Raw genomic sequence first — 22,695 nt, forward strand, 5'->3', positions numbered from 1 at the left:
CGTCGTCTTTCCTCGAGTCATTTCATTCTGCCCAGCTCGAGCCTTCCAAACACTCTGGGACAGCGCGGCTCCCTCAGGCCTAGATAAACAGGAAGTTAAGAGGGGAAACAGGAAGTTTGCACCGACCACGCCGAAGTCCAGGTTCTGCTCGATCCACTCCTGGCCGTCCTTGAACTCCTCGTGGAGTCCCATGATGTACAGCGAGTCCAAGGCGTCCACGATGGTCGCCCCCATCTGGGAATTACCTGCGAGGGAAAAACATGTGAGATTCATCTTTTGTACACAAAGAAACTGGGCTAAAAAACCCTCCCAGATATAGAAATGCTGCCAGGGAATAATTAGTCAAAATATTTCCCATTCTTCTAAAATTATGCAGAGTTTTTATTCCTCAAGCTGAATTTATTTGACAAGATAATGAGGTGTTTTTTTTTGTTTTTAGTCCGTGCAATTAAAAACACCTCAGCCTCAAATCAAATGCTAGTTTTAAAATATTTTGGGATGGTGTTTGATGGATTAAACAGCTTCTCCATCGGCCGGGGTTGGAAAACAGCCAATTATTGATGATGTCCATGACGAAATGGAACGGGGACGACAACACTCTCATAATGTGCAAAACAGACTGAGGACACCTGTGACAAGAGGACCGGACCCTGAGGAGATCATCACACGTTCATGAGACCAGCCTTCCAATCACACGTTCATGAGACCAGCCTTCCAATCACACGTTCATGAGACCAGCCTTCCAATCACACGTTCATGAGACCAGCCTTCCAATCACATGTTCATGAGACCAGCCTTCCAATCACACGTTCATGAGACCAGCCTTCCAATCACACGTTCATGAGACCAGCCTTCCAATCACTCATATCACACTTTGCCATAAATAAGTGCAGCAGCGGACCCCCGCCAGTGTGAGGCGCTGTTACCAATCACGTACAAGGCGAGTGGTTCAACTCCACTTCAGTTAAGAAGTTGACTTAGATGTTGAAGGATCACGACCCTTTCTTTCTTGAATTATTAGCAACCTGGACAATAATATCCCAAAATAATCCTCACAATGTGTAGACACATGGCCCGCCGCCTGTACGGTGCAACCACCTTCCTTACACTCCTTCCTATTCCCTTTTGTTATTATTCAAATTTTAAAAGAGTCTCTCTCTCTCTCTCTCTCTCTCTCACCGAGGGACTCTGAAATAGGGTCATTGAACTGTCACGTGCACCAAACAGAAACGACGCGTGCATCCCAGGCCCACTCCCATTTTAGCCATCACACCTCAAATAGTCATATTCCTCTATTTGGCTCGGCTGTCTCTCTGCATCTCTCTCTCCATCCCTCTCTCTCGCTCGCTCTCTCCATCCCTCTCTCTCGCTCGCTCTCTCCATCCCTCTCTCTCGCTCTGCATCCCTCCCTCGCTCTACCTCCTTCTCTGCAATGAGGAAGGTAAACTGCTTGGCCGACTACTTCATTAAATCACCGGCGACGGGCAAATCTCTCATCAGTCTCTCTCCTCCTCCTTGTATCCATCCATCCTCCACACTCAATGTCAGCAAAGGCCAGTGGAGAGTGTGTGTGTGTGTGTGCGTGTGTGCGTGTGTGTGTGTGTGTGTGTGTGTGTGTGTGTGTGTGTGAGAGAGATGAGAGGGTTGTACTGATAGATACAGAAGAGAGGGCGAGACAGGGAGGGAAGATGGAAAGACAAGCCGAGGGCAAAGGGAAGCGGAGAGAAACCAAAATACGTAGCAGGGCTGGAGCGAAGGGAGAGAACAGAGAAGGAGAAGTAGAGATGGAGGGAGGAGATGGAGGTGGTGGAGTTCCAGGCCTGTCATCCTGCTCTAACCAGAGCCATCGACGGGCGGGAGCCGAGCCAGCTCGGCCCATTTCTCATCCCGTCGCCGTCCTGCTGCTATCGCGCAGTTTGCTGGGATCGATATTTTGGGAAGGGGCGGCAGGAAGGTGGGCTATCCGTCGTGACACCAAGCGTCTCGAGCGATGGAGCTGGACGTCGGGAGGAGCCAGGTCTCCCAAACCCGGCTCAATTTACCATCTCGAGTGGCGGACGCGGGGGAGAACGTCCCTTCGGTCCGTCATGCTCAGCCCAGCCGGGCTTGGGGGAAAGATGGCCGCCCGGGGTGGAGGTGGGGCCCTTGAGCAAAGAAGTGGAATCTGGTAAAAAGCAGTGATCAGTGGTGGGCACACAACCCCACCCTTACACCACGGACACACCGCACCACCTTCAAGGTGCTCAGACCACTGAACTGTTCACACCACACGACTTTCTGTCTTGTGATGTGGAATCTTTCGTTCTTGTGGTTTGACACTACCTGACCGCTCGGCGACAGGGCGTCGTCACACTTTCGAGATCTTTCACCAGGAAGAGTCCCCGACAAGTCTGTCTGGTCTTCAAACTACGTTTTGTCACCTAAACACACACGAAGTGACACCGGAAACAACGCAATACCATGTGCGGGACAGGATTATTCATTTTATTATTATATTCTTGATCGCTGTAAAAAAAATGATAATAATAAAATAAACTGTATAAAAGTAGAATTTAAATAAGAAATACATTAAAAAAAAACCCGGGGAAGAAAGTAAAGCCTGCGTCTGCTCTCATTGGCTGTAGCTCGTTGCTGTAGCTCGTTGCGTCGCTCCTGAGTCGATCCTGACGCGACCAGATATTAAACCTGCTTGATGTCTCGCAGGACTCTGTGAGCGCTCGTAGCAGTAAAGCGGAGCGGTTGGACGGAGCGGTGGGGTGGAGCACTGGGGTGGAGCAGAGGGATGGAGCAGCGGGATCGCATTGCGAGCGGCTGACACCACACCCTCGTCGCTCCCTCGCAGCTCTCTGTGGTTTTGCTCGGCGATCTCCAAGAACCCGTGGGCGAGTGGAAAACCAGGCCAGGATCACCTCGTCCGAACTCTGCAGGTTTTCTTTTGTTCGCGGCATTGTTCATTTTGTGAAACTCCGCCCCTCCCGCCCTCATCTGGTTTGGGAAGAGGAGGCCATGGTGCTCGTCCTGGCTGAAGCTCAGTGTGGTGAGGCAGACTAAAGCGTGTGGAGATCCTGTCCTTGCATAACGGCTCTGGTTTCTAAAATGATCGTCTCCACATTTGAAGAGAAAATGGAACGGGACCGGAAGCACGTTAAAAACATCTATTGAAGCAAATGTGTAGAATAAACCAGGGCCTTGATTCTAGCATTAGAATACCTTTTTCAAGGGACAGGCTAACCGACTATGACTCATTTAGAACGATCCGTCCATTATTTGATTATTGCTTGATCTGCTGACTCTGACTCCCTCTCAAGCTTTATCCGTGGCAGCGTTCTTTAAAGTGTTGAGTCTCCCTGTTCAATAAATAATAAACTGCACTGATCTGCTTTCCCTGCTCTGGTCCAGCCCCGGGAAGCTGCTACGTGGACTCAAACGCTCCTATCTGCGTCTCCAGTTGTATAACCCACAAGTGGAGGCAGGTTTCCCCCGGTGAATAAAGTTTATTAATGATGGCAGATAGGTTTCAAAGCTCCGGCTGAACAGCCTTCATGACTGGGTACGCAGCTTCAGGTCTGACACTTTTGCAGCTCGGCTCCAGCTCTGACATTCTCTTTGTAAGGCTGCGGCGTCTTCTCGTATGCCCTTTGAAGCTCTCAGTCCAGACCGCAGCCACGTGGACGCTCCGACCAATCACAACCCTCCCAGCGCCGCCGCCTGCTACCCTGCGGACGGAAAGAGCGACTTTTTTGGGTAACCGAGCTGCTCCGCAGTTACATTTAGTGACTTTTCTCGTCGAGCCAACAAGCGAAAGCCCACCGTCTATTTTGGCCGTGTGGTGTCACGTTGTTGTTGAAGTGTTAACTCTGTATTTTTGTGCCATTTCCCACCTCCAAGTTATTCTTTCAGGATGGCATTTCTCACCTTGGCTGGCGATGCGACGCAGTCAGTCGGACAGGAGACCCAGAGCCGGCGTATAAAAAAACAACTTCTGAATTTGGGCAGGGCTGAAGGACAATGTGATTCATATCTGACGACACCATGATACATGTTGATGTCGTGCAACAGTGCCTCCGATAATCGAGATGACGACCCCCTCCGTGCGGCGAAGGCCTACGAAAGCGCTGCCTCCTCCAGCGAGCAGGTGTTTGAAGGTGTTCCTGTTCGAATCCTTCCCTGTCCCTTATCACCCCCAGCCTCCCCGCCGCCCCTCCTTATCTGGGGCTCCATTCAGCCAAACGCCGGCTCGGCTTTATTCTGTACTCGCAGCGTTATCATTATAGACAGGGGGCTTTAGAGCACTCTAAAAATACAGTGCACCGGGGGAGGAAGGGTGGGCGGCCGCCCAGTCCGGACAGATCAGCCCGACTGTCGTGCGGACGCCTCCCCGTCCCCAAACCTTCTTCCTCTTTGATGGCCTCCGACCAGGCGGGGCTGAGCGCTGGGCCGGCAGCAAGGCGTGGCGGCGCAAGATATTAGAGTCGTCAAACTTCCGCGACGCTCCCCGCGCTCCTTTGATGTCAGGATTCAAATTGTTCAGCGTTCAGGGCTCGGGGGCTGCAGCGGTGCCCGCCGTACGTGCTAACCTCACAAAGCCCCGTCACCACCACGGCTACGGCGCAGGGTGGAATTAGCGGTGCCTGCGAGACAAAAACACAGTTCTGTTTACGCACTTTACTCACAATACAACCCATGTTGGCTCGCAGCGGAGCAGGCTCCATTTGTTGTGTACACTGTATAAAAATGCATGGCACACGTCCCAAAATTAAACACCTCCCTGATAATTAGGAGGATTAATGTTGCAATAGATTTATCTTAAGTCACCATTACTGACAAGAAAATTAATCCTCACGCATGAAGCCCCACTGCAGGTGACTGCACCAAGCCAGCATCACAACACGGCAGCTCCAACTGGAGACACTCAACTATGAGCTGCTAGATGGAACACACAGGACTATAAATATATAGTTACAATTGGAGATGTTTAACTATGAGCTTCATTTTTTATTGTGTGTCTGTACTCGGTTGTAATACTTGTGTAATACTTACAATAGTCGTGTCTACATTTTGGTGTAAAATGAATAGTTTATACTTGAATAACATCAGTTAATTATTTTGGGGAATCCCTGGTGGTTCCACAGCATAGGGGGACTGGCCTCTGGGGGAAGTATCATTTTAATTCATGGAATATTTATGGCTCCGGCAAATATGTTCCTCCAACACGTCTCCTTCTGCTCGGTAATGAACACAATCAACTCCAGCCTCTTGGTAAAAATCAATCATCTTTGATTAATTCATCAAGCTTACAGCTGACACTCAGCAGTGCTGGAAAATCATTGAGAGGGATCAAAAACCTTCAAGCAGCTTGAGATGAGACCATCCAGGAGTGACGTATATATTCACAATATTATAATCTTAAAAATGTACCTATCACGGGAACACAGGCAACGAGCACCAACATGAGCCAAAAGGTACCTTTAAATTAAAGCATTGATTTTTTATGTTTCAATAAAGAATATTATACAGTACAAATACTGTAAAACCAGAAAGAGTGGAGGTGCTCTGCATCTTTCAGTCGTGATGCTGTTGAATAGGTTTTCAGCAGTGAATTTGAGGACGGTCCCTAAACACACTGCACACAGACGGGTGTCTTCGAGAGCAAGCTGTTTCTCCTCTATGCTGGAGATGTAATTATGAAGCTTCAATTCTAAAATCATTTTATATTTGATTGAAAAGGATCCTACATAATTACCAATATGTCAATACTCAGAACGCAGAAGGAAGCCCTTATTCTGCAAACTGACCTGAGAACAATCTCACTTGTATTTTCAAGAATAACTCTCCCCTTAAGACAGTATACCACACATACATACATTATATATATATATATATATATATATATATACATACATTATATATATATATATATATATATATATATATATATAAATACGTTATAGATATTATAACATATGAAAAGTGGTTCATAAACGCATCAACCAGACTGAACAGTATGGCTGACAACAGCACAAATCTTGTTGCCCAGGGCAACAGTTACAGTCCTCACATGACTGTGCTGGTACACCTTCAAACAGTGTATTCCCCAGCTCTCCATCTGAGCTATCACCACTCCTCTAATCTCACCCCTCCCCCACCTCCCCCACCCTGTTAATGTGTTTAAACCTGCCGCTAACACCACGCCGCCGCCCGTCCTCCGCCCTCGTATCAAGTGCTTCATCACTTCCCCCAACACCTCTCCCTGTCATCCCCCCATCCCAGAGCCCCTCGTCTGCCGCACACACACACACTCACTCCTCCACTCCGCTGGCTGGGGCGTGCTCAGCCTTCCAAACTGCTCCCAGTGCGTCAAACGGAGCAGGCTTGGATCCGGTGGCGCTGGGTACCGGGTTCTGGCTCGGCGGTGCCAGGCGCTGCTTCTCTCAGACAACTTGGCCGGGATGACGTTCATTTATTTGGAGAATTACCGCCGCAGTCGTGTGCCCGTACATGCACCCGGTCAAAAGTGTCTTTCAATCCCATGACTGAACTCTGCCTCTCACTCACTCACTCACTCACTCACTGCTCCCGTCGCCGTGCAGTCGGACGTGCTTCCCCAAAATACAGCCTTCAGGCCGGTCACACCGTGAGTGGTCTGTGCAGGACGCAGGTGGTGGCGGTGCCCGGTTACACCTGCCGTTCCAAAGCAGTTCAACACAGATTCTGTGCCTTTCGTGTTTTGTCACACAGTTCCTTTTCTGGCAGCACAGTATAAAATGTAGAAAGCAGGATGGTTTACTCTCCAACGGAGCGTCCATCCAGAGGACAACACAGATGGAACCGAGCAACCGTTTACGACAAACGCACCGATCGCAACAGTTGCCTGGAAATGAATTGGGCGCGGCCACAGAAGCTGCTGTGACCAAACACCAAACATCCCTCAGGTCCAAGCAAACAGCCGTAACACAGGTTGGACGTTGGCGTTTGAATCACCTCACGGTGATGGAGCATAGAGCACATGGACTCTACTCTGTATTTATTGTGTTTTTAGACGTCTCACTCCTTTTCTATGCTTCCTGTCTGTCTTCATCACAATGCAACAACTATCAACCAGAGAGAGTCTTTACGCACAAAAATCGACTTGCCCCAATAAAGACGTTCTGATTCTGGATAACATCTTATAAAAATGGTATGTAAAATATTAATATTCATTGAAATATTAATAATAAAAAATATAAAAAATATGAAAGGAAGACTCTTTTTTTTTTTTTTTTAGAACCTAAACCTTATTTTACGATCACTGGCAGTCAACCCAAGCAGCGGTTGGCTCAAGATATTCCCTCTGGATCAATTTAGACTATTTAACTTTTAAAATAAGGCTTAGGTTAAAAATATTTGTCCTCTAAGTAATATAATGTACCACAAATGTACCATTATTCTTTCATTCTGATTGACAGATTGTTTTCTTTCATTATGAACGTTTGTTAAAATTGACAGAAACGCGATCGTTACAACTTCTTTGACTCAGGTGTAAAAAAAAACAAACAATGTAAATATTGACTCAAGTGTCAAATGTCACAATTACAAATTTATCAAAAGCAAAATCCCGCGGCCACTCCCCAACACCAGGCCAATGAGAATGAGCCCAGACGTTTCCCTCCCTTCAGCTCCTCTCAGCCACGCCCCGACGCTCATCCATCTTCCCTCGTACTCCCAGAGCCAACACCCTACACGTCACCGGGAGAACGAGGTTGAATAATGACACCGGCTCGTGTGGAATCACACCCTGCGCTCAAACCTGCCACAAGACGACACCACAACTTCCAAATCAATACTGTACATACACAGTGGGGGAAATAATTATTTGACCCCTCACTGATTTTGTAAGTTTGCCCACGGACAAAGAAATGAACGGTCTATAATTTCAGTGGTAGTTTTTGGTAGGTTTATTATAACAGTGAGAGACAGAATATCAAAAAGAAAATCTAGAAAATCACATAAAAAAATATATATATTATTTTGCATTTCATTGAGTGAAATAAGTATTTGATCCCCAACCAACAATAAACAACTCTGCCCCTCTCTCGCTTCAAGAAAGTAAAGTACTCCTTATCTCACCTTGTTACTGTATAAAAGACACCTGTCTCAACTAGTTACCTGTATAAAAGACACCTGTCTCAACTTGTTCCTGTATAAAAGACACCTGTCTCAACTTGTTCCTGTATAAAAGACACCTGTCTCAACTAGTTACCTGTATAAAAGACACCTGTCTCAACTCGTTACCTGTATAAAAGACACCTGTCTCAACTCGTTACCTGTATAAAAGACACCTGTCTCAACTTGTTACCTGTATAAAAGACACCTGTCTCAACTTGTTCCAGTGTAAAAGACACCTGTCTCAACTCGTTACCTGTATAAAAGACACCTGTCTCACATTACATCATTTACATTACATCATTTAGCAGACGCTTTTATCCAAAGCGACTTACAATTGTTCAAACACCGACGGACGCAGCCATCAGGAGCAATTAGGGGTTAAGTGTCTTGCTCAAGGACACTACAGCATGCTAGCAGGAGGAGCCTGGGATCGAACCAGCAACCTTTGGATCACTAGACCACCAGCACTACCTCCTGAGCTACCATTTCCATCCTCACCTTGTTACCTGTATAAAAGACACCTGTCTCAACTTGTTCCTGTGTAAAAGACACCTGTCTCAACTCGTTACCTGTATAAAAGACACCTGTCTCAACTCGTTACCTGTATAAAAGACACCTGTCTCAACTTGTTCCTGTATAAAAGACACCTGTCTCAACTCGTTACCTGTATAAAAGACACCTGTCTCAACTCGTTACCTGTATAAAAGACACCTGTCTCAACTTGTTACCTGTATAAAAGACACCTGTCTCAACTTGTTCCTGTATAAAAGACACCTGTCTCAACTCGTTACCTGTATAAAAGACACCTGTCTCACCTTGTTACCTGTATAAAAGACATCTGTCTCAACTTGTTACCTGTATAAAAGACACCTGTCTCAACTTGTTACCTGTATAAAAGACACCTGTCTCAACTCGTTACCTGTATAAAAGACACCTGTCTCAACTCGTTACCTGTATAAAAGACACCTGTCTCAACTTGTTCCTGTATAAAAGACACCTGTCTCAACTCGTTACCTGTATAAAAGACACCTGTCTCAACTTGTTACCTGTATAAAAGACATCTGTCTCAACTTGTTACCTGTATAAAAGACACCTGTCTCAACTTGTTCCTGTGTAAAAGACACCTGTCTCAACTCGTTCCTGTGTAAAAGACACCTGTCTCAACTCGTTACCTGTATAAAAGACACCTGTCTCAACTCGTTACCTGTATAAAAGACACCTGTCTCACCTTGTTACCTGTATAAAAGACACCTGTCTCAACTTGTTCCTGTATAAAAGACACCTGTCTCAACTCGTTACCTGTATAAAAGACACCTGTCTCACCTTGTTACCTGTATAAAAGACATCTGTCTCAACTTGTTACCTGTATAAAAGACACCTGTCTCAACTTGTTACCTGTATAAAAGACACCTGTCTCAACTTGTTACCTGTATAAAAGACACCTGTCTCAACTTGTTCCTGTATAAAAGACACCTGTCTCAACTCGTTACCTGTATAAAAGACACCTGTCTCAACTTGTTCCTGTATAAAAGACACCTGTCTCAACTCGTTACCTGTATAAAAGACACCTGTCTCACCTTGTTACCTGTATAAAAGACATCTGTCTCAACTTGTTACCTGTATAAAAGACACCTGTCTCAACTTGTTCCTGTATAAAAGACACCTGTCTCAACTCGTTACCTGTATAAAAGACACCTGTCTCAACTCGTTACCTGTATAAAAGACACCTGTCTCAACCTGTTCCTGTATAAAAGACACCTGTCTCAACTTGTTACCTTTATAAAAGACACCTGTCTCAACTTGTTACCTTTATAAAAGACACCTGTCTCAACTTGTTACCTGTATAAAAGACACCTGTCTCAACTTGTTACCTTTATAAAAGACACCTGTCTCAACTTGTTACCTGTATAAAAGACACCTGTCTCAACTTGTTACCTGTATAAAATATATATGTCTCAACTTGTTACCTGTATAAAAGACACCTGTCTCAACTTGTTACCTTTATAAAAGACACCTGTCTCAACTTGTTACCTGTATAAAAGACACCTGTCTCAACTTGTTACCTGTATAAAATATATATGTCTCAACTTGTTACCTGTATAAAAGACACCTGTCTCAGCTCGTTACCTGTATAAAAGACACCTGTCTCAGCTCGTTACCTGTATAAAAGACACCTGTCTCAACTCGTTACCTGTATAAAAGACACCTGTCTCAGCTCGTTACCTGTATAAAAGACACCTGTCTCAACTTGTTCCTGTATAAAAGACACCTGTCTCAACTTGTTCCTGTATAAGAGACACCTGTCTCAACTTGTTACCTTTATAAAAGACAGCTGTCTCAACTCGTTACCTTTATAAAAGACACCTGTCTCAATTTGTTACCTGTATAAAAGACACTTGTCTCACCTTGTTACCTGTATAAAGGACACCTGTCTCAACTTGTTACCTGTATAAAAGACATCTGTCTCACCTTGTTACCTGTATAAAAGACATCTGTCCACAGAATCAATCAATCAGACTCCAACCTCTCCATCATGGGCAAGACCAAAGAGCTGTCTAAGGACATCAGGGACAAGATTGTAGACCTGCACAAGGCCAGAAAATGGAAGAAACACAAAATGACCGTCAATCTCCGTCCGTCTGGGGCTCCACGCAAGATCTCACCTGGTGGGGTATCAATGACCATGAGAAAGGTGAGGGATCAGCCCAGAACTACAGCTTGTTAATGATCTCAATGCAGCTGGGACCACAGTCACCAAGAAAACCATTGGTAAAAATCATGCAGCGCCCGTAAGGTCCCCCTGCTCAAGAAGGGACATGTCCAGGCCCGTCTGAAGCTTGCCAATGAACACCTGAATGATTCAGAGAACGCTTGGGAGAAGGTGATGTGGTCAGACGAGACCAAAGTCGAGCTCTTTGGTATCGATGCGACTCGCCGTGTTTGGAGGAAGAGGAATTCTGACTATGACCCCGAGAACACCATCCCACCGTCAAGCATGGAGGTGGAAGCGTTATGCTTTGGGGGTGTTTCTCTGCTCAGGGGACAGGTCGACTTCACCACATCGAGGGAAAGACGGATGGGGCCATGTACCGTGAAATCCTGGGTGACAACCTCCTTCTCTCAGCCAGGACACTAAAAATGGGTGGTGGATGGGTCTTCCAGCACGACAATGACCCAAAACATACAGCCAAGGCAACAAAGGAGTGGCTGAAGAAGAAGCACATTAAGGTTATGGAGTAGCCTGGCCAGTCTCTGGACCTTAATCCTAGAGAAGAACTGTGGAGGGAGCTGAAGCTTGGAGTTGCCAAGCGACAGCCTCCAAACCTCAAGGATTTGGAGAGGATCTGCAAAGAGTAGATGTCCAACTTTCCTGCTGAGATGTGTGCAAACCTGGTCATCAACTACAAGAAACGTCTGACCTCTGTACTTGCCAACAAGGGTTTCTCCTCCAAGTACTAAGTCATGTTTTCATAGGAGATCAAATACTTATTTCACTCAATGAAATGCAAAATTATTTATATCTTTTATTTAATGTGATTTTCTGGATTTTCTTTTTGATATTCTGTCTCTCACTGTTATAATAAACCTACCAAAAACTACCACTGAAATTATAGACCGTTCATTTCTTTGTCAGTGGGCAAACTTAGAAAATCAGTGAGGGATCAAATAATTATTTCCTCCACTGTATATCAGATCAACCTGCTGATGATATCGTGGAGATCCTTCAGGGATTCTGGATGAATCGGCGTGATTTCTAAATAAAGTGCAAATATGACATCATTGTAAATACGGCTGCAACTAACGACTATTTTAGTGGTTGAATAATCTATTGATTATTTAAAGAATAATCGACTATTCAGATTATGTATTGCACAATTACTCTTATTGAGCTATCAGCTTTTGAATTTAGCTTGAGGTTGTTTCAGGCATGTGCTCACAAACAATATACAGAATAAGGACGAATACTTCATTCTAAGAAACATCTTTTAATGCGTTTTCTTCCTGATACAAAAGACATAAAAACTCCAATATCTATTTTTCTGTCAAAATGTAAAACCATGGATAAGCAAAGTAGCAGCGATAAAACAGAACAAAACTACAGACACAGCATGACTTCGTTTTCCAACCCAGCGGAGCCGCACCACTTGGTACTGTGTCTCCATCCCATATAAACGAGGCAGAGGGGCGTGTGTGCGTCCGCTAATGAGAAGGACTACTTCATCCATCACGGATGGCGTCGTTCTCTTGGAAGGATTCAAAAAAACCCTACAGTAAAGCGGGTCGCCAAATATACTTTGGCGGCCGTTAATATAGCTGGGCCGCCTGCCAAGGTGTGGTGACCACCGCAGGTTTTGGCCGAATTGACAGTGAAAGGCTCCCACGGCTTGGAGGTGTTTTGTGGTGAAGGTGTTGCCATCGCACTCTTGTTCACCGCATCCCCGAGCGTTCCAAGTCAGCGCCAAAAACACTCGCAATGATGTCACCAACTAATCGATAATTAAATTAGTTGCCAACTAATTTGGTCATGGATTTTTGTCGACTACGTCGATTATTCGTTGCACCCCTAATTGTTAACTTGAATTCAAATATCCACAGTATTAATGTTTTATTTAATGTTCTGTCCCTCTATTTAGAGTACTTAGATCTCTCCTCTCATCCTCTTTCTAGGATGGATGCCAGATGGGAGGTTCAATAGAAAATGCAATGAAATTATGAGTAAACTAGAAGATAGAACATTTTGTAAATATTAAACCAGAAAAGGAAACAATGAGGAATATACAACAAACCTAATGACAACAATACAAATAAACCTAATCAAATAAACAATCAGCAAGAGAAAAGCAGTAGAAGTAGTCCTTTGAGATTGTTTTTTTTTCCATCCATCCATTCATCCGTCTATTCCTCCATCCATCCATCCATATATTCATCCATCCATTCATCCATCTCCACCACTCTCAGCTTCCTGTTTATTCCATCTACAGTATTGTTGCTTTTTCTTTGACCTCTATCGGTGTCCCTGCTCCCTGCTCTGGTTGACCTTTCACCTCTTCGTCCCACCCCAGCTCCACCTCTCTGTCGTATCCACCGCTCATGGTCATTCCAGAAAATGATGGAGGGCGGTTTCATCCCACGTGCGTGACAACGTGTGGCTGCTCGGTTACAAACAGGACAAGAGCAAAGCTGTCAGGCTGCGAAGGCCAGAGGGTTAGAGAGAGAGAGAGAGAGAGAGAGAGAGAGAGAGAGAGCGAGAGAGAGAGAGAGAAGGAGGGATATAGCAGAGGATGAGAGAGGTCAGAGGTCACGAGACGGAGACGGAAGGAGGGATATAGCAGACAAACTGCAGCATGGACGCTTCTCTCCTTTTACTTTAAATGGTTCATCTCTTTCAGGCCTCCTGGTCCGTGTCCATAGATCTACCTTTTTTCATGTCCTGCAATCGGCCCCATCTATATTTTACAGACTTTCCACTCCTCTGCAAATGGGTCAAACCATAATACCCGGACTGGCTCGTATCATCATCCATTGTTTCCACTGCTCTTGTAACTATGTGGTGCCACTGATCAGCGGCTCCTTCTTTTATTTGTACCTCGTTAACTTTGCATCGGCCCTCGAGGCGAGTCAGTGACGTGTGTGAAAGGCGGAGCTAGAACTGTGACTCTCACTCCCTGTGCTCCTCCGTCTCCTCTCACACCTTCCTCATCCCTCCATCCCACCACCTCTGGCCCAGCGTGGCGCTGGAGCCCGTTTCCTAATTAGCCGGGGGAGGACGCCGGGCCGAGCCGAGCCAAGCTCCCCCGGCCAAGTCCAACCAGCTCAGGCTGAGTGTCTGGAAAAGGTTTTGGCGTCTGAAGTGAAACATCTGCTGCGTTTCTGTGTTCTGCCCCTGGCAGCCCCCCTGCCACCACCCCCCTGGCACCACCCCCCTGACCTCCACCCAGGCAGAGCTGGCTGCTTGGACTCCGGCAGGGCACCGGTTCGGCTTCTGTTCCCTGCTCTGCGCGTGTGAAGCCGGGCAGTGCACGCGTGCGTCCACGGACACGCGTGCGTCCACGGACACGCGTGCGTGCGTCCACGGACACGCGTGCGTGCGTTTGGAACTTCAGGTTGAAGCACTCTCAGGGGAATGCGAGGCCCGTTCTCATCCTGCTGTGCCTTCTCCTAAACACGTGCCCGGCCAACGCCTGCGTTGCTTACATTGGAGCAGTGCGCTCACAAACACACTTTACATCTTCTAATGTGTTGACACAGTAATGAGCTGAGGCCACGCTCAAACACCTGCTGGCTAGAGAAACCCACAATCCAAAGGGATATAAATCTGATCATTTAGATCATGTAATAATGACAATAATGTAATGATTGTGATATCTAACATATTGTGATTATAATGTAGTCATATATAATACAATCTGATGGTCGGTTGAAGTTCTGAACAGCACGTGGAGACGCGGCGCAGAGGGATTTCAGAATCAGAATCGGAATCGTCTTTATTGCCAAGTCAGTTTACACGTACAAGGAATTTGTCTTGGTGTTCGGTGCGTCCATGAAACATTAATGTAAAACAATAAGTCAAATATATAAGAATGTCAATTTAGGCTGCTTTTTAAAAAAAATTTAAATAAAGCTGTACAGTTTGTGCAGGAACGTCCAAATGTTCAGCATGAAGTGCAACGGTACGTGCAGTGTTGACAGATACAAGTCCAGAAGAATGAGGGACGTGCGTTACTCTCACACTGATGTTCACGTCCATTCAAGGCGTAAGGAGCGCGTAGTGTCTACAGGGGGGGGGGGGGGGGTCGTTTCTGCCGGTTGCAGACGGGAAGAAAGTGTCGGCGAGAGGCTCGGGCCTCGTTGGAGCAGCCTCCTGCCGGAGGAAAGAGTCCGGGGAGGGAGGGGTGCGCCTTTCCTTTTGCCACCGGAGGGTCGCGTGTCCCCATCCGCTCTGGAGAGCTGGAAGCCTGCCAGCTGCGGCGCGCAGTCCGGTGTCGTTGCGCTCGGCCACGTCTCCGTCAAGCACAAAGCGGAAGATGAAGAGAAGTCTCTGCCCTTCCCCGGCAGCGGTTGAAGTTCGTCCCGTTTGTTTCCCGGTGAACGCACGTTGGAGAGGCGCGTTGCGGCATTTGCTCAGGAGCTCCGTGGATTTGGCGATGAAAGTGGGAAATAAATCCACCGCGGTTGTCTTCTTCGGTGTAGCAGCTCCAGGAATAGTCACAAAAAAACTAATTTAACAAACAAAACAAGACAAAACAACGCGCACGGACACGGACCGCGGCGACCGTACGAGGCGCAATCTTGGGTCATTTCAAGAAAGATTTCGATTTAATTTGTTTCCTTATTATTATTTTTTTCTTTCTTTATATGGAAAAGTAATAAGAAAACATAACTAAGACAATTGGAGTGGTTTTTTTTTCTGTTTTTTTTCGGGTTTTATTTTTGTTATTTTCCAACTTCTATGAAAGGAAAGACATTTTTAAACACAACTAAAGGACCGTCCAGTTGCGTCTTGGATCGCTGGACCATGGGAGTGATCTCCAGTGCGTCACGGTGCTGCGCGCCCCAGTGTCTACTTATAACAATAGTGTTTTTAATCAATGGTGTTTTAATTTGACAACTCTTTGTTTTCCTCTGTTTCCTAATTGAATGAAACAAAAAAAGTTCTGTTGCGACGGGACTTTGTAAAAACTGCCTTTTTTGTGTAAAAAGTCTACTTGTAAATAATAAATCCTGAACTCCGTCAACCACTGTTGTCAGTGCCCTTGAGCAAAGGCACTCAGCCCCACCTCCTGCTCCAGTGAAGCTGCTGTCTTGCAGCCGTGGGAGGCTGTTGGTGTACAACACACACTTGTGAATAGAGGTCTACACAGCAACAGGGGGTGTATGTACAGCAGGAGGCAGCATCTCATTATTATGGGCTGGACACACATCACATCACTGCCACTCCTGGGATCAGCACCTGATGCTGATGGGAAACCTGTCAGGAGAGGCCCATCGATATGCAACTATTCAGTGAGTAGTACTTGTCATGTGCGGTTCATTACTGTTAATAATTATGGACTGTTGGGGAGACAGGTGTCTCAGAGAGCAAGAGGATTTACATCCTTCCATCAAACCTGCGTTCAATGCTATTTAGTGATTTATAAATTATTAAAATGGATGACATGGAATTAAGATGGATAAATACATACACCCAATTCGTATTGACATAACATTTTCCAAATGTTCCGTCACTAAACACAATATTCCCACGTGGAAAGACCTCCCAAGTCCATTTAAACACACAGAGATGACGCTCATTAGCCAGTGTTTTGGCACAATTTTATGACAAAGGTCTCCCCATCAATCAAACAGGCTGAGATGCAACCAAGTACCACAATGAAAGTGATTAAGACTGAGTGGAGGATGCAGACCACATTCATCATCAGAGCTCCGTCTTGTTAGGTTTTAATAGAAGTCGCACAGAACCAGAGTCACCCTCCGTCAGCTCTGGGCACCACCGTGACAGGGCGGCAAATACCACGCGGGCTTTGAACTTGTAAGCTGTGGAACTCATTGCCTTTTGCCTCTTCTTTGTACGTACAGCACCCAACCGTGAAGAAGTCTGTGCGGTGTCCTAGTCGTGTCCCTTCATGAACGTACCTGGCCTACTTGGTGCAGGGTCTTGAGAAAACGAGTCCGGTGCGGCCGGGGGACGAGGCGGGGGCAGACTTCTGAGGCCGCCCAGGAAAGTTTTCTTGGCGGAGAAGTGAAAGTTGGTCAGGAGCACCTGCACACTCTGGCACGGCTTAACCGGGAAAGAAGGTCAGCCAATCCTTCACAGGCTGACGGTATGTAGGTCCCCTAACCGGCGTAACCGCAGAGTCCCAATTACGTCTGTGGGTCAGCGCCAAAACCTGACAGTAACAGCGGAGGCTTTGAAATGTGAAAATCAGAGAGAGAAAAAAAAAACGCCGTTTCCAGCTCAAACTCATCTCATCTCGTGCCTCATCTCAACTTTTCAACTTCCTCCTGCCTGTTGTGCCCCTGCCATGCCGCTGATCTGCTTGACATTTGCCTCCGACCACCGTTCTCTCGCTCCCTCATTTTTCACTCGTTCTCTATGAAGATCACGCCATTCCTTCAAAAAGTCTGATGTACTTGACATGACATGATTGTTTTATGATCAACCTCAGCTGGATTCTTTAATGTGAGATTGTGAATAGATGAGCAAATATGAATGATTATAGTAATAATACATTTGTCAATATTTCCCAGCACCACTACAGTTGGGCCTGGTTCCCATCAGACATTGGCTGCCTGGTCTACCAACACACCCTCAAACCCTCAAGGTTCTCTTACACCTTGGCTCTACATATAAAAACACATAGTTAATTCCTTTAAAGCAACACAATCCAGAGCCCCAGCACCATCCAGTGTAGAATCTTTTCAATGCGGGCGTCGAATCTACTTTTGCACTGATTATATAATCCATTTTCTCGCGAGGTGGCAGCAAAATCTTGACCTTGATGAGAACATTTCATGGAAAAATCGACATCGTAACACAAGTGTAGGTTCAAATGCTACAGATTTACACTGCCATAACTCCACCTAATCACTCTTGGGTCAGTAAGCTGGAGCAATGAGGTCTTTGTGTTGGCAAACCCGAGCCTTACCCCGGCCACTGTAAGTGGCTCATGAATATTTACCGAGGTACAGTGCTCCGGAACTGCCCGGATCAGTTGAGGAACATCAGGCCACCCTCGTTGAAGAAGGGGCAACCGAGTGAGCAACAGTGAGTCAGTGTTAACAACAGCCATGACGGCGTCGGAGCACAGCTGCCCGCCCCACGCTGAAGCAGCTCCCTGGAGGCTGTAATAGGCGAGTTATATCAATATTAATAGAAACCCTAACAGTTCTGGAGTTACGCCGAGCGGGATTGAGGGCAATACCTCCAAAGTGGCCTGTCCAATTAGTCTGTGCAATTTCTTGACTCTAGACTTTATCTGGTCCCACAGACACAGCACCAAAAAATTAAATAAGTAGAAAACAGAGACTTTGTGTGACTGACTAACAAGGTCGCTCATTTTCCATGAAATTCACACCTTTCTCCACAGTCTTTGAAGGGCTTATGCACATTACGGCTGTGGGCAAATCCTTCTGCCTCCTGATGTCCAATTTGGCGCCGGCAGCCCTGTTGAAACTTTAATCTACAGAATGTGGCCGGGGAGGAGGGCCACGCTCCGAGTTGAGGATCTCTCCCAACAGGACAAGATACTGTCTCTCCATCCCAGTCCCTCATGCATTTGAGATACATGCGCCAATTATATATTCACTTAATATTCATTAAGTGGGATTCATTACAGAAAAACCCAATGTCCAGAGCTAGGTATTATCGACTGCAGAAGTGTATTTAGGTTTGCTCAGAGCACAAACAAGACACAAGCATCACAGCTCCAGCGTCCCTGCTGAGAGGTGAGCCCTCTGCTCCTTTTAATGCGGCGCACAGCATCCGGGGAGTTTTCTCAACGTGCACAGAGAACGTGACACCAGCCTTCAAAAAATAACTTCATGAAGTTGGGACAACTCTTTTCGTCTCTTGCTTTTCATCCCCATACACCCCCGCCCCCCCCATTTCTCTTCTCTCCAACACCATCCATGGCTTCTCTTTCTCTCTGAACATTATTTACCCGTCTGCATCCTCCCTCTGTCATCCATCAAGCAACTCTCAAACTTGTTACTCCATCAGTCTGTCTGCCTCCACGTCACTCTGCCTTCCGCCATTCACACCCCCCCCTTTGTCTAAAGGAGGCGGGCCATGTCAGGGCCCCTGGGCCATGTCAGGGCCCCTGGGCCATGTCAGGGCCCTTGGGCCATGTCAGGGCCCTTGGGCCATGTCAGAAACCTTGGGCAGTCCTGACAAAGGCATCCGCAGTGTGACAGACCCCTCGGCCAAGACCAAGTGCACCCAGCAGCCATGTGCTGCTGGGTGCATGTGCTGCAGAGCGGCCACAGCTGCTTTGTAACCGGCCCAACAAGGGAAACCATGGCTTTTTATTTAAGCAGATATTAACCACCTGGAGGGAAGAGTGTGTGTGCGCGCGTGTGTGTGTGTGCGCGTGTGTGTGTGTGTGTGTGTGTGTGTGTGTGTGTGTGTGCGCGCGCGTGCGTGCGTGCGTGCGTGCGTGCGTGCGTGTGTGCGTGTGTGTGTGTGTGTGTGTGTGTGTGTGTGTGTGTGTGTGTGTGTGTGTGTGTGTGTGTGTGTGTGCGTGTGTGTGCGTGTGTGTGCGTGTGTGTGTGCGTGCACTGATGGGATGGGGAGGGTTAGGGCTTGGTGGTGGTATTATGTCGTAAAGAGGTTATGGATATGAAAAGAAGGGAGGGAGGGAAGCCTGAGGAATAATTCAGCCTCATCAAGCCATCACCCCCCCGCAGGCCCCCAGAGAGGAGTCACTCCGCGTCGGATAAACTCCGACCGTCGGCGTTCGTTCTGCCCTCCTGGAACGAAGCGTTTGTCTCTTTCGAGCTACGCTGGAACCGAGTTCGTTGCGTGTCATGGAGCAAAGGAGGCCACGGAGACGAAGCCCACGCTCCCAAATGTTACTCCTCCTCCTCAGCAAGGCGTCCGGGCTTCGTAGCAGAGGGGCCTGGTCCAGCGTTCAACCATGCTGCCGAAACTGAAGAGAAACCAGTGCAGGGGTAAGAGCGGCGTCGCTCAGGGGGCGGGGCTTGGGTGGAGACTGACAGGTCTGAGGCAATCTAGAATCTGTGATGCTGTTCAGGGCTCGCTGCACAGCACCACCCTCCCCGCTCCAGTCATGTACTTGGCAGAAAAGCCCATTACCCTCATCGCACCTGAGAGTTCCACCGCATTCAGGTTTTGTTAAGAATAAGATCAAAACCTTATTACCTTCTTGCTTGTGGCCTCCTCCACCTTCTCTCTCTCTCTCTCTCTCTCTCGCTTTCTCGTCTATCTGTAGTTGTTACTACCTTCTCCTTCTCCTCCTCCTCCCTCTCTCTCTCTCTCCTACTTTCATCTCTTGTTTATTCCCTCTCGCTCAGGGCGGTGCTGGGAGGTTTGCTCTCCAGTGCAGGGTTGGGTCTCCCTGGGTTCTGAATTACAATGGATTGCTTCCTCGCTCCAGAACCAGACATCATCTGTCTCTCTCGCTCCGTCCCCCCCCCCCCCAGTCTCTCTCCTACTGCCACGAAGCATCAGCACTCTCACAGGGACACGTTGCCATGGCGCCTGCTTCGCAAAACCCCTTCCCGGGCTTACCCAGAATGCACCACGTTTTTTTTTCGCCCTGGGTGCCGACCGCGCAGAGACATGACCTAGATGCGAGATAAGAAACAATATATATTTTTTAACAGCTTAACTAAACGGCTGTGAGAAGAGAGGGCCTTTGACTTTAGGGTAAATGTAAACAGTATGTGGGTGTCTGTGCCTCCATGCAGTATATGAGTGTGTGTGTGTGTGTGTGTGTGTGTGTGTGTGTATTGACGACCTTATAGCTCTACGGCAGTGTTCACCACTTCCAGGCATCCTTCTCTAGGGCTGCAGGTTGAAGCTGTCCTTAAACTGCCGTTAGGCTTTTTTTGGGGACAGCACCGTAGCCAAGGCCGGCCGGGAGACGAAATGCCAACTAAGCTGCCATCGGTAGTTGGTGAACTCTAATGTCCAATTACACCGTAAATGAAAAGCGTTTAAGAGCGGTGTATAAACAGTCCAGTCCCAAGAGGTTGTCGTGGGAAATCAAACTTAAAATCAGGCGTTAGTTCAAGGAACTGAAATTGCGGCCGATGCCTCTTTCCGCACGTCCTCAGCATTGCAACTTTAACTTCAAAGTGAAGCCAGGCCGATGATCTGGGACAGATTGGGAGTGTGACTGGGTCGACGTTGAGTCAGGAGTAACCCGGGCCTCCATCCGGGTGTTAACCACTCGTCCTGGTTTTGGATCGCCTGCTCCCTAGCAGCACTGCGGTCTGTGATGTCACCCCAGAAAGCAGGCGGAGCGACGAGGGACGACGGCGTCTCCGCTCCACCGCGTCACGTCCGAACATCCAGCAGAGCAGGGAGGACGAGGCACCAACCAAGCCACGAGCTGCCGACAGCGGCAGACCCCTGTACGGGATCTAACGCAACACAGGGTCCTCCAAGGTCTTCATACTGGATTTCCCAACGTGTTGATCCACGTTATTAAATCCACGGGAACAGGATCCAAAAAGGTGACTCCAGAGGTCGCGGATAAAAATCCTCTGAGCTGATTCAGAGATTATTCAGCGGTGACTGAGACGTACGCCGTGGCCCCGGGGCCCCTGCACACACTCAGGACATAAAAGCAATATGCTAAGGATTTCATTAATCCTTAAGTGTGGAACCCTGTTGTGCCTCTGAATATCATGAGAACCCCGGGGGGGGGGGGGGGGCTTCTGAATAACAGCCAAAAGGCCCCGTGTTGTTGGATGTCACGTGAGGTTGCCGGGTTGAACGCCGGCTCTTGTCAGACTTTAACTGTTCATTTCATTTTTTATGTCATATCTACGAGTTCATTTTTTGAATGTATTTTAATGATTTAAGTGGATTCTCTATCTGCTTTCTGTCTGTCTTCTTGAGTTTATTGTTGTGCAAGCACAATAGAGCTGCGGGGTTAAAAAAAAAGAAGAATCACAACAGAATATCAATATGGATGGATAGGCTCTTCGTGGGTGATGTGATGGTTAAGTTGCTGCTGGAATCTCAAGAAACCTCTTCTTCATAGAGGAAGGCCTCGGAACGAAGATCACTCCGTTTGACCGGAGAGAGAGAGCGAGAGAGAGAGAGAGGGAGGGAGGGAGAGAGAGAGAGAGAGAGAGATAGAGAGAATGAGGGAGAGAGAGGGGGGGTGGTGTCATGGGCCCTCGCTCACCCTGGCGTACCAATCAATGCAAACTGACCCCGGGCCCCTGAGAGCGTTCTCCAGTAAACAGCGCAGAGTGTGTTTAAAGATCAGAGCCAGCGCTGTCCTTCTAGAACAAACAGGACCAAGCACATCCTGCTGCTGCTGCTCGGGCTTTCCCTCAGCCCCAGTCAAATTCCTTCAAGACCGATCGATGGCGGCTGTCGTTCCCCGGGCGCTCACTCCAGAGCATTACTGAACCCGTGTGAATGTGAAGATGGATGGATCCTCTCCTCCACCCAATCGATTTGTGAAACCGCAAGAGACTTGGCTGATATGATGAAGCTACGTGTGACTGGGGACACAGACCTGCAGGGAGCTCGCACACATCACATGCAGCGCTGACTGGACAGGCTGCTCCAACAGGCATGACTGTGTTTTCATTTCATATTGATCAGGTCTGAGCATCGAGTAAAGGGCAACGACATCAACAAAACAATCTCGCATGAACCAATTACGTTGATTTTAAACTAGATGCCTAACGGCTTTATGGTCTGTAGACATTTTACAGCCTTTTTTATTGTACTTTGTGAGCACCTAGTTCTTTACCATCCATAATTCTGTAAATGCAAATTGAAGTTAAACTGCATATGCTCTTCAACAACCCTATCTCTATGCACAACTGGTCCTGCTGGGAAAG

At 47.3% G+C, this 22,695-nt stretch overlaps 1 protein-coding gene across 1 annotated transcript in view; it reads right to left on the minus strand.

The window, feature by feature from the left end:
• man1a2 (mannosidase, alpha, class 1A, member 2) overlaps window positions 1-22,695 on the minus strand; it is a 143,196-nt gene that overhangs the window by 47,383 nt on the left and 73,118 nt on the right. Inside the window, exon 5 of the mRNA XM_080019638.1 lies at window positions 127-245. Within this exon, the coding sequence (XP_079875764.1) occupies window positions 127-245 (119 nt within the window). The remainder of the gene's footprint in view (window positions 1-126; window positions 246-22,695) is intronic.

The sequence above is a fragment of the Zeus faber genome (assembly GCF_960531495.2).
Source record: "Zeus faber genome assembly, chromosome: 18".
NCBI classification, from domain to species: domain Eukaryota; kingdom Metazoa; phylum Chordata; class Actinopteri; order Zeiformes; family Zeidae; genus Zeus; species Zeus faber.